The 12,882-nt window shown below is 40.4% G+C and overlaps 1 protein-coding gene across 2 annotated transcripts in view; it reads left to right on the top strand.

Moving 5' to 3' along the window:
- Positions 1 to 12,882, top strand: part of NME7 (NME/NM23 family member 7) — a 253,854-nt gene that overhangs the window by 103,775 nt on the left and 137,197 nt on the right. For both annotated transcript variants that reach the window (XM_039241877.1, XM_039241878.1), the window contains exons 8-9: positions 7,027 to 7,091; positions 9,858 to 9,926. In XM_039241877.1, coding sequence (XP_039097808.1) covers positions 7,027 to 7,091; positions 9,858 to 9,926 — 134 coding nt within the window. The remainder of the gene's footprint in view (positions 1 to 7,026; positions 7,092 to 9,857; positions 9,927 to 12,882) is intronic.

The following is a 12,882-nucleotide window of genomic DNA, read 5'->3' as shown; positions in this document are numbered from 1 at the left end:
GCTGCTTTCTATTAAGTTAGACAGTAAAGATATTTTTAAATGTAAAACAATGCTATACTTCTCATTAAATGTTTTTTTAGGAAATATAGTTATTTTTCTCACAAAATGTTACTTATGCCAACATGTAAAGAATTTTTGGTATATTTAAATTAATATTTAAGAATTTTATCCTTCAATTTGTAACATAACAAATGTTGACAGATATAACCTATATAAATACAAGCTTTTTAGAATCTTTAATAATTTCTGAAAGCTAAAGTGTCCATGAGGCCAAAAAGTTGTGAGAACTTCTGGCCTGTCAAGTCAAATTCAAATCTCTAAACATGGTCTGTAAGTACTTCTTTCAGTGGTGGGGTGGACTTCCCCTCCACCAAGATACTTCTTTATCTGTGCTCACTGCTTGCTTTATCATGAACATCCATCTTCTTCCTGCTCTCTGTCTAAAGCAGTCTCCCGAATGCTGCTTAGGACATTTATCTCTGGCAGTACTCTTTGTCATAAATTCTACTTTATCAGAAGTTAATATAACCACTTCAGCTCTTTTATATCTATTGTTTGCCTGGCATCTTTTTCCATCATTTATTTTCAACTTATCTGTATCTTTTTATTTATAGTTGTTTTTTTGTTAATAGCATATAATTGAATCTTGTTTTGTTAATTCATCTAAAATCTCTGCCTTAAATGGGGATTTTTAGTCCACTAACATTTAATGTAATTATTGGTATGATTGGTTTTAGGTTTACTGCTTTATTATTTGTTTTCTATTCTTGCTCCCCCTTTTTGATCTTTATCCTTCTATTGGATTAATTGATATTTCTAAGAATTCCATTTTAATTTATTCATTGGCCATATGTATCTTTCCTTCCTTCCTTCCTTCCTTCCTTCCTTTTGTTTTTGGTGGTTACTCAAGGGCTTTGTTCTCAAATTTCAGTGTATAACAGAATCACATGGAGGGTCTGTTAAAATAATGATTTTTGGTCTCTACCCACTGAAATTCTGATTCATTGGATCTAGTGTTGGTCCTGGAGAATGTGCATTTCTAACAAGTTCCCAGGTAATGTTGATGCTGCTTATTTGGGGACTGTTTTTTGAAAATCACTCTTGTAAGGATTAAAGTATACTTTCTTAATTTTCAGTCTATTTAAAATGTGCTAATACTTGTACTATTTCACATAAAATGTGGACATTTTTCAGTTGTAAAGGTTCATTTTCTCCCTGTACCCGGTTTATGTTATATTTCTGATATGTATTAAATTCACGTACATTTTAAACCTACAATGTTAAAATTTTTTTTTAATCAGACGTATTTTTTTAAGTAGGCTTTTTCCTTCCTTCCTTCCTTCCTTCCTTCCTTCCTTCCTTCCTTCCTTCCTTCCTTCCTTCCTTTCTTTTTCTTCTTCTTCTTCTTCTTCTTTCTTCTTTCTTCTTTCTTCTTTCTTCTTCTTTAATCTTTCTTCTTTTTCTTCAATAGGTTTCAGTGCAGAGCCCAACAGGGCTTGAACTTATGACCCTGAGATCAAGAGCTGAGCTGAGGTCAGGAGTTGCTTAACTGACTGAGCCACCCAAGTGTCCACATTAGGCATATGTCTTTTAATGAAATCAAGAGGAAATAAATAATCTTTTGTATTTACCCACATGTATACCTTTAATTATGCTCATCATTTCTCCTGAAGATCCTATTTTTAATCTTGTTTTATTTTCCTTCAAGTTAAATAACTTCCCATTATCATTTTTGGAAGTAGGAGTTTGGTAATAACAAATTCCTTTAGTGTTCTTTTTTCTCAAAGTGTCTTTATTTTACCATGATTCTTTTTTTTTAATTTATTTTTTATTTTTTAATGTTTTTTTTAAATTTACTTCTAGGAGAGAGAGAGAGACAGCGTGAGCAGGGGAGGGTCAGAGAGAGAGGGAGACACAGACTCTGAAATTGGCTCCAGGCTCTGAGCTGGCAGTCAGCACAGAGCCCGACGCGGGGCTCTAACCCACGAACCGCGAGATCATGACCTAAGCGAAAGTCGGACGCTTAACCGACTAAGCCACCCAGGCGCCCCATATTTTACCATGATTCTTGAAGCTTTGTGCTGGGCATAGAATTTCAAATTCACAATTTTATTTTTCTTTTAGCACATTAAAATTGTTAGCTGTCCACTGGTCTCTGTTTTTCTTATGAGAAGTCAGCAGTCATTGAAATTGTTATTCCCTATATACAGTGAGTCATTTTCTCTGGCTACTCCCAAGATTTTCTTTATTTTTGATTATTAGCAGCATGGATGATGATATTTCTTTGAGACTGGCTGAAAGGCACAAAAATTGATTCAATAGGTCAACAAATTTGGAAAAAAATTCAGCCATTATATCTCTAAATATTTTCTGTATTATTTTAGACTCGAGTTACATGTATGTTAGGCTCTTTGGTATTGTTTCAGCCCAATACTCTGTTCACTGTTTTTCAAAAACTGTTATTTCTTCAAATGGAATAGTTTCTGTTGATCTCTCTTCAGATTGATGGACTCTTTTTATGTTTAAACTTATTCTGCTCTTACTGTGAGTTTTGTAGTTTAGATATAAGTGTTTTTCATTTTTATTGTTTTTATTTGATCCTCTTTATAGTTCTTAGTCTCTGTTGATATTTCCTATATTTTCATGTATTTTGAGTGTATTTCTCTTTTATTCGTTAAGCAGTTACAACAGTAACTTTAACATCTTTGTTTCTTAATTGTAACATCTGAGTCATCCTGGGTTGGTCTTCATCATTCTCTTTTGTTTTGGGAATAGGTCATGTTTTTCTCTGTCCTCATATATCAAATAATTTTGGAGCATAACCTGAATATTATGAATGAGATATTATAAAATTATAGGTGTTGTCTTCTTCTTCAAAGATATATTGATATTTTAAATGCAACAAGTATTAACTTGCTGAATTGATCAGGCAACCTCTGTTCCCACTTTGATGGGTGGTAACTCAAAGCCTAGTTTAGTTCTTTTTTTTTTTTTTTGGTTAATTTTTTAAATGTTTATTTATTTTTGAGAGAGAGAAACTGAGACAGAGCATGAGTGGGGGAGGAGCAGAGAGAGAGGGAGACAGAGAATCCAAAGTAGGCTCTGGGCCCTGAGCTGTCAGCACAGAGCCTGATGCAGGGCTCAAACCCATGAACCATGAGATCTTGACCTGAGCTGAAGTCAGATGTTTAACTGACTGGGCCACCCAGGCGCCCTAGTCCTTTTAATCATAGCTGGGATATTTGGAGTCTGCTTCATGCACGAATGCTTCCGTTTTCCCAAGACTTGAGCAGCAGACTTGACACAGAGGTCAGGCTTTCCTCTCTGGCTTTTCTTTTTCCTGGGATTATCTGTCTACTCCGTTTTCAGTGGCCATGGTTGCCCAAACCGAGCTAAATACTGCAAAAACAGGGAACCCACTCAATACCTCCAGGTAGTTGTATTTTTATGTTTTCTTCTTCCCTAGAGTTTATAGTTCTTCTCTGAGGGAAGGTTATATTCCAATAGGAGCTACTCAGCCACAGCAGATACAGAACTGTCCTCTCCCCCACCCCCCACCCCCGCTTTTTATATTTAAAAAGCCTGCCTTTATCATGAGGAAAAAATAGTCACCTACTGAGTTTTCCAATTTATTGGGGGTTCTTTTTGTTTTTGTTTTTTATTTTATCTGTTTTTACATTTACCTTAAATGCATTTTGGGTTATTGTTTGTTTATGGCACGAATAAGTATGAACTTTTCTTCCCAGATGATTAAGCCCACATCTTTAAATAATCCTTTTCCCTCTCTCTAACTTTAATTACCCATTTGTAATTTGCCAGTGTTTTCACTTGTGTCAGTGTTTGCTCTGAAGAGTCTAGAGTTCCTTAGGTTTGCATCAGGCAGAGCCGTGATTGTTTCTTTGGTTATTTCTGAATTCAGTGAACGGTATTTGTTCAATACCTACTACACGCCGGACACGACCCTAGGTCCTGAGATACAATGAGAACTGAGGTGAGAACCGGAATGAACGTGGTCCTTGCCTTAGGGAGTTACAGTGTCCAGTGCATTTTACATATGAGGCTTCCACGTGTGCATTTCTCTGTCTCATTAAACTTGTAGAAAGACAGTGAGATTTGGAGATACACTAACATCGTGGTTTCAGGCAAGTTCTCTAACCTCCCAAAACTGATACATTGTCATCTTTATGGTGGGTAGTAGTCTCTGTTTAGGAGTATTGCTTTAAGGACAAAATGGTATCAATTCATATTAAAGAGCTCCGTCCCCAGTAATTGTTAATCTGTTTTTTTCTTTCCTAACTAATATTTTTCCTATTGATTAAGGACTTAGAATTTTGGTTAACATTGTCATATCCAGTATCGCCTGAGTCTTTGGTACAGATTTTTAGCAGGTCGTCTAACTTTTTCCTAACACGCTGTTGATACACATCTTCCAAGTGCCTCTAAAGTCAGCATGCCGTCCTGCTTACGCTGAAGGCTTTCTCTGCATCCCCACGGTCCTTAATCTCCTTTTCTGGACTGTCCCCTGTCCCTCTATTCTAAGAATTTCCCCCTCTGTTTGTAATATTTTTCTTCTTTAATTTCCTGCACGTCTCTTTTTACGCACCCTTCTTTATTCATTTTCATTCTTTAATTCCCAAACTTCAGATATTTTCTTAAAATCCATTCTTCCCAGGTTGTTTTTTGTCGTTGTTGTTGTTGGGGTTTGTTTGTTTGTTTGTTTGTTTGCTTTTCATCTTCTTTTTGTCAGATAAGCAGACCTCTGTTCTCCTCATTCCAGCCCTAACCTGTCTGCACTCCTCATTATTATCTCTTGGAATGTTATCCTTTATCACCTATTTCTAATAGGGAGTTTATTCACTCATTCACCAATCATTTTCTAGTCACTGGATATGCTGTCTTCTCAAATGCCGATCACTGTTCTGTTCTAAGATTCTGTTTCTATGTTCAAAATAATTTGCTGTTTTTCCCTTAATTGTTGGCTCATAACCTCCATGGCAACTTTCTGTGTGTAATCAGAAACTGGTCCCTGAACTCACAGGGAGAGATGGAAGAAACAGAAAGGCCACTCCACACTGGCAGGTGACAGTTTCCAAAAGCAAAGAAACTTACATACAAGGCCTGCCTTGGGCAGCAGCAAGGCAAGCGATCCCACAGCCACCCGCCAAGCCTTGAGAGTGTCTGTAGAGGCCGTGTGGGTTCAGTCACACCGACCATGCAGGCGTTCTCGACGCCACATCGCTGTGTGTCCTTGGAGCAGCCTCTGGGGGTGGGAAAGACGAGCAGAGTCCGCTTTCCAAGGGCAGTAGAGGGAGCGAGGGGCCCTGGGCCCAGCTCACTAGTCAGCTGTCCGTCCTTTCATCTTTGTGACCTTCCCCAGGCGCTTAATCAATTTGTTTTTATTGCTTGTTTTCCTCTTAAAGGTGCTGTCAACCTTTCAGTCACTTGGACTCGAAACCTTTATTCTTTATATCTTCACACGCTGTGTCCCATTTAGTCCTGTTCTTGTTTGGAAATGTCTTTTATTCATTACTTCTTTCCCTAGTGCTGCTGTCCAAGTCCAGCGAGCGTGCTGGAAGGTTTCAGAAGCCTTTGTTATTCTTTTATTCCTTTTCTGACTGCTTGCCTGTCATTATTACATCAGCAGTCTTCCTAAAACGCTATTTCGTCCTGTATTCTTCTGCTCAACGTTTTCAGTGACTCTCTGTCTCTTGGCAGTGTTTCCTCTGGAAGAAAAATCTTCCAAGGGGCCCCCAATGTTGACATAAATTATTGTAATTATAGTGCAACTTAAGTATGTCTAAATATAAAACTAAATATAAACCTTTGTGCAAAGAACTGTATCACTGAAGCAGTTTACAAATTCATTACAAACAAAACTATAAAATGGATAAAATTCAAGTTAACAGCACTAATATGATGGATATTTGACAAAGCTGAGTCACCAAACTCAACGGGGATGTGACGCTGACTGCTCTGAGTTGGCACGGGCCTGCTCTATCTTCAGACTTCTGAGAAACCTTTGTTTTTTCACAGTACACTCTGGAATCATTTGGCCTTCTCTTGGTACAAATGTTATCATTTGAGAAATAGATACATCATTGTCTTTTTTTCCCTCCTGTCTCTCAACCGGCTACAATTAGGACAGCACCACTGGGCTGCAGTGAAATAGTAAATAAAAGCTCAATTCAGATACTGACACTCTTTGGTGACTTTGGGTTAGTAGGTAAGCATCCAGGTCGCCCAGAATATATGGGGCAGTGGTGTGCATGTATGGACGTGGGTTTAGTTGACTTGGGAAAAAGAAGCTTAGAAGATTTTTATACTAAACTAAGGGAATCTCAACATCAGTCCTAGACTCCTAGAATCGACAAAGCACTGATCCAGGAGGTAGGGACCAAATTCCTCATGTTGATATGCAAGGCCTTCATCAATTTGGATTAAGTCCCTTTCCTTTTCAGCTGTTTCTTTTTTCCTTTTTCTGACATCTTATTATCATGTGAACATGCTCACATTTTCTCAGACCTGAACCTTCTGTCATTTTATGTCTGCGTACCCATATAATCCCATCTACCAACAGCCTTTAAGTATCAATTCATGCTTTCATTTCCCCTGAAAGCTTCTGCCACCACTTCAGTTATAATTTGATTTTTCTCTTTTGACCTCATCCTTGGAACTCCCATATCCAGTACTTTGGCATTTAATTTTTTTTTTTTTTGTAATGTTAGTGTCAGTGGTTTGATTTGCATGTTCTCTACATCACTAACTTCAGGGGTCTTAAAGGCAAAATAATATCTTAAAGATTTTTTACATCATCTTCAGGATAATGGTTGATATTCCTGAAGCACTCACTAGGTAAATCAAATGATTACATGTGATGCTCAATAGTAGGGATTTAGTTTCCCTTAAAAAAATAAGTGGTTTCTTCATATACAGTGTAAGCAAAGTGCTCTGATGGTAGAATATTTGCATTTCTAAGAAACTAAATGCCTTGGCAATATTGTATTGTATTTTTGTCTGTATTTTTAGGACTCCTGGGAAAGATCCTCATGGCTATCCGGGATGCAGGTTTTGAAATCTCAGCTATGCAAATGGTAGGTAGTTTGCAATGAGTCATAACCTATTGAGAGATTTTTTTTAAATGTACATTGATTTTTCTTTGTGCACCTGTGAACTCAACACATTAAAAATAAAAATATGTAGTTACTGAACCTGATAACCTTATAATAAGTATGTTTTTGAAATAGTTTTACCCATATAATCTTTCACTGAGAGAAGTAAAATTCAAAGGGTACACCTAATTTAAGCTTGTAAGATAGGTTTATAAAATTCCTGGGACCTAAGTTGCGAAATGAGTATAGACAGAAACAATGTATGTAGTTCCTACAAACAAGAAATAGCATTGAGTAGTTTTAATGAGTTTTTGGGGGGTCTGGATTAATGACTGAGAAGAGAACGGAGAAGGAGAATCAGTTGAGATTTTCCCCCCTAACCAGGGCCATTTGTTGGTTTCTGGACTTTCCCTCAAAACCTTTTTTGTCGTTAGCAATTTCAGTCCCTCTGTTGGCAGTCATGCCCCTGGGCCTCCGGAGCCCATGGCTGTTCCCGAATTGCCTTGTGGATGCATTTATAGGGACACCTTCACTGAACAAACAGCATCCACTTCTGTAGAGCTCACGCCTTTGTTCTGTACTTACCTGTGCACTTGACAAGACATTGGGTACAAATTATTATAAGAATCAGATAAACCGTGTTTCAAAGCTAGCAAGTTTACCCTATTTTGATAATGAAATACCAGCTTTGAAGCTGAGATTTTTCTTACCAATATAACTTATGTGTTCTTTCTCTGAAAAGGAACTGCTTTTAGTTTCTTTTGAGTCTTAGGATCATCCAAAATCAGGGGCCAGAGCAGTAACCAAGATTCCAACAACTTTGTATCCTGATGAGTAGGAATGCCTACAAGCCAAAAAGAGTTCAGAAATACCAACTGGTTTGTAAAGTCATTGGGCAAAACTGGGAGGCTCATGATAGAGCTGATATTTGAAGAATCGTCTCTAGGATTACCAAGAAATTGCTAGGCAAAACGTTCTAAAAGGTGTTATAGTCACAGATTGTAGGACCTAAGCCTGCTTTAAAAATATGTGTTATGTAGAAATTTCAGATTTAAACATTGATCTGACTCTAGGCCTACAACCTGGAATGGTCATTGGCCACAAGTAGGTGCTTAGGGAAAACAAGAATAATGATAAAAAAAAGATTAATTGCACCTCTGGGGGAAGCATGGTGGCTTAGTGGCAATCGCAGCCCTTGAGCTTGGGCATCAGGAAGCTCTGAGTCATGGGCCAGCTGCCCTCTAGACTCGTGGGTCTGCTGGTCAGTGAGCACATATACATTTGCCTCAATGGATTATTTTACAAATTAAATGAAAAAATAAATTGCAAATTAAAATAACTCTACACAATGCCTTGTAGAATTTCCAGTGCAAAATATAAGTACTTAAATTTAAGTTATGTATTCTGTTATTATTTGTTATATTAAAAATTCAACAAGGGGTGGGAATGTGGGCTAAAACACTGAACTCAGACAAAATTCACTGCCCATAACAGTTCTGTTGTCTATGAAATAGATCCTCCCAGTGTGAATTATTGCCTGGGTAGGCAGAAATTTCTTAGTGATCTTCATTTCTGGCAACAATAAGGAAACAAAGTAGGGAAGAGAATAAAATTGTAAATTCTTTTTTTTTTTTTAAGTTTATTTATTTATTTTGAGAGAGAGAGAGAAAGTGCATACGCAGGGGAGGGAAAGAGAGAGAGTCCCAAGCAGGCCCCACACTGTCAGCACAAAGCCGAGTGCGGGGCTCCATCTCACAAACCGTGAGATCATGACCTGAGATGAAATCAAGAGTCAGAAGCTTAATGGACTGAGCCACCCAGGTGCCCCTAAAATTGTAAATTCGGAGCCAAGGAAAAAAATTAAGGTCTTAGTTCTTGAAACCCTTGGACTTATTTTTTGTTTGTTTATTTATTTATTTTGACTGTCCCTGTTAGTGCAGAGCCTGACCCGGTGCTTGATCCCATGAACCATGAGATCATGACCCGAGCCTAAATCAAGAGTTGGGTGCTTAACCAACTGAGCCATTCAGGTGCCCTGACCCTAGAACTTAATGAAATTTTATTTTTAACTAAATTTGAATCCAGCCTAGATAGTAAAGAGTCTTTATAGATTTATCTTATAAGCATTCTCTTAAATTTGTTTTGAATTTAGATTTCCAGACGACTTGTGTAAATGCTAACTAGGGATTTTTCTGAATGTTTGGGAGGAAAAGGGTATTACTTTTGGCTGCTGAAAAATTGGAAGTACCATGCATTAGTAATAGTTCTTCTGCTGCTAATCTGTCAGTAAACAACATGACATTGTATATAAATGTGTGTGTGTGTGTGTGTTTGTGTTTGTGTGTAGAATGAGGCTTTATTCAAAGAGAGGTATAGTGTAGTGGTTGAGGACATGACCGGTGGGGTCAGTTTGCTTGAGATGGAATATACAAAACTGAAGGTTACATAACCCGTATGTCTATCATGTGACTTATGTCGTGGGGTTGTTGAAGGGGTTAAATGAGATGATGGTGTGCAGGACCTAGAACAATGTTTGATATAGCAGGTGCTCAATAATTGTTATGCATTTTTATTATCGATGAGTTTGTCTTTAACAACACTTTTTCAGAGTATTTAATTTGTGCAAGATTTCTATTTTAAAGTAAAGAAAATATATCCAGGAGGTCCTAAGTGTTGAGTTCTAAGTGTGGCACATTTTATGTTCTTTTGTTTGTTGGCTTATGTTTTGTTTTGTTTTGTTTCATATAGTTCAACATGGATCGAGTTAATGTGGAAGAGTTTTATGAAGTTTATAAAGGAGTAGTGTCTGAGTATAGCGTAAGTATCAAAGTAAATGTGAAGCATTGGTACTGAAAACAGTTTGTGTATCCTCAGTGTTGGGGATCTCAGTGTAATTCATAATCATGGAAGTATTTACAAGTCTACCAGTTGTTAGCTGCTCATATCCAGTGACTGAGGCATTCAGTGTCTTAAATTAAAAACTGGATCACTTTTTAAAGTATGTTTTATTTATGAAACAAATATACAAGATTGCAAAAAACCCACGAAAAACTTTGCTGGGATATTGACACACTTGGACACTATGTATGAAGTTTACAGTATTCTCAGAGTGGAAGACTCTCCAGAATGCTTTAAAAAGTTGAAAGCAAATAGTTCTTAATGTTACAATATAATTCCACAGCAGTATTTAACATCTATTTTAGTGGTATAAATGCAGGTAGAATCATCTGAAAATATGGCTGAGACTGAAGAAAGATGTTAATTTTATTTTTATTTTTTTAAGTTTATTTGTTTAGTTTGAGAGAGAGAGAAAGAGAGGGGGAGGGGCAGAGAGAGAAGGAGACAGAGATTCCCAGGCAGGCTCTAAACTCAGTGCATAGCCTGGTTTAGGGCTCAAACTCACAAACCATGAGATTGTGACCTGAGCCGAAATCGAGTCTGATGCTTAACTGACTGAGCCACCCAGGTGCCCCTGAAGAAATAACATTTATTTTTCTGGGAAAGCCTTTATCTTCCCTTCTATTCTGAATGACATTCTTGTTGGATAAATGACTCTTGGCTGCATAGTTTTCCTATTCACAATTTAATCCCTTCAGGCCTGCCAGGTTTCAGTGGACAGTCTGCTACGACGCTTATGTGTCGCCCCTTGTAGGCGAAGGCCTGTGTGCCCCTGGCTGCTTTCCGAATTCTCTTTGTCTTTGTGTTCTGCCAGTTTTACTGTGACGTGTCATGGTGTCCACCTGCTTCTGTTGATTTGGAAGGGAGTTCTGTGTGCCTCTTGGGCCTGGGTGCCTGTTTCCTTCCCCAGATTAGGGAAGTTCTCAGGTGGGATTTGTTCAAAGAAGCCTTTTGCCCCTTTCTCCATCTCTTCTTCATAGGGAATTCCTGTGACACAGATATTTCATTTCATGGAATCACTTAACTCTTTAATTCTCTCTTTGTGATCTAGTCATTTCCTTTCCCTCTTTTTTCAGCTTCATCATTTTCCATAATTTTATCTTCGATTTCACCTGTTCTCACTTCTGCTATTGCCATCCTCACTGTCACTGCATCTAGTTTATTTTGCATCTCATTTATATCATTTCTTAATTCATTGTGACTCGTTCTTAGGTCTTTGGCCTCTGCAGCAAGAGACTCTCTGCTGTTTGCTGTGCTCTTTTCAAGCCTAGCTGTTAGTCTTATGACGGTTATTCCAAATTCTTGTTCAGATATATTGTTTATATCTGTTTTGTGCATTTCTCTGTCTCTCGTTTCTCTCTGAATTTTCTTTTGAGGAGAATTCTTCCATTTTGTCATTTTGGCTAGGTTTCTGACTTTTACATGTTTTAATAGCCTGCTACATATCCTGCACCTGAGAGTAACACTATATTAAAAAGGGGTCACACACTGCCCAGGGCCTGACACTCGAGGCGTGTGTGTGTACACTCTGTTGTCGCGTCTGGCGGCTCTTTCCCCGTGGCTGGTCCTCTGCAGGGCTGATCCTTGCTTGCAGGGGTGGAGCGTTCAGACCTTCAACCAGGGATGCTTGGATTTGCTTAAGTAACCCTGGGAAAAAAGTTAAAAGACGGGGGTAGCCGCATCCCAAATAAGGAGAAAAATGAAAGGGGTAAAAGAAGACCAGAGAATCAAAACAAAACAAAACCAACCTAGAAAGCTAAATCCAGAGAAAAAGAAAAGAAAGAAAAAGGATAGGAAAGGTGTAAATAGAATAGAGTGAAAATGCCTGAACAGTGTATGTGTGTGTGTGTTTGAATTAACCAGAAACAAATCAGAAACCATGAACCTGATTCCAAAAGGGAAAAAGGAGAGGAGAGAAAGGAAGAGGAAAGGAAAAAAGAAAAGAGGGAAATGAACAAACCAGACAGTTGCCTGTTGGCGCCCGCGTGGCCGCGCTGGTCTGGAGGAGGCCGTCGGCCTCACTCAGGGGGACACGCAGGAGGGCGCGGCTTGGGGTCAGGAGGTCCTGCCTCCCCCGGGGCCGCTGTGCTGCCCCCTGAAGCCTGCCCCATGTCGGTGAGGAGGAGCCCCCCCCCCAGGTGCTCGGCCGCCCCAGGTCCCCGCCCCGCACCGACCCGGTGTCTGTGAGCCCCTCCACCCTGCGCCACGAGGCCTGTGTCGGCGCCTGCAAGGTCTCCCGTCCTGGGCCGGCGGGAGCCCTCCTCCCGCGGTACTGGAGGGAGAGGCGCCCCCGCGCCCTCCTTCCGCCCTCCCTCCCCTCCCCCTCCCCCTCCCCCTCCAACCCGTCCTCCCTCCCCCTCCACCTCTATTCTGCCCTCCATCCACCTCCACCCGCCGTCCCTCCCCCCTCCCACCCACCGTCCCTCCCCCTCCCCCTCCATCCGCCCTCCCTCCCCCTTCCCCCTCCAACCCGTCCTCCCTCCCCCCTCCACCTCTATTCCGCCCTCCATCCACCTCCATCCCCCGTCCATCCACCTCCATTCCCCTCCCCCATCCCCCTCCAACCCACCCTCCACCTCTATTCCGCCCTCCATCCCCCTCCATCCCGCCCTCTGTCCCCCTTCGTCCCCCCTCTGTCCCCCTCCATCCCACCCCCTCCGTCCCCCTCCATCCCCTCTCCGTCTCCCTCCATCCACCCTCCACCCTCCGTCCCTCTCCGTCCCCCTCCATTCTGCCCTCCGTCCTCCTCCGTCCACCCTCCGTCCCTCTCCGTCCAGCCTCCGTCCCTCTCCGTCCCCCTCCATCCCCCTCCGTCCCGCCCTCCATCCACCTCCATCCCCCTCCGTCCCGCCCGCTCCGTTCCCCTCCGTCCCCC

The sequence above is a fragment of the Hyaena hyaena genome, unplaced genomic scaffold (assembly GCF_003009895.1).
Source record: "Hyaena hyaena isolate Hyena2069 unplaced genomic scaffold, ASM300989v1 scaffold_201, whole genome shotgun sequence".
Taxonomy (NCBI): Eukaryota; Metazoa; Chordata; class Mammalia; order Carnivora; family Hyaenidae; genus Hyaena; species Hyaena hyaena.
This window is presented reverse-complemented; position numbering and strand designations above follow the sequence as displayed.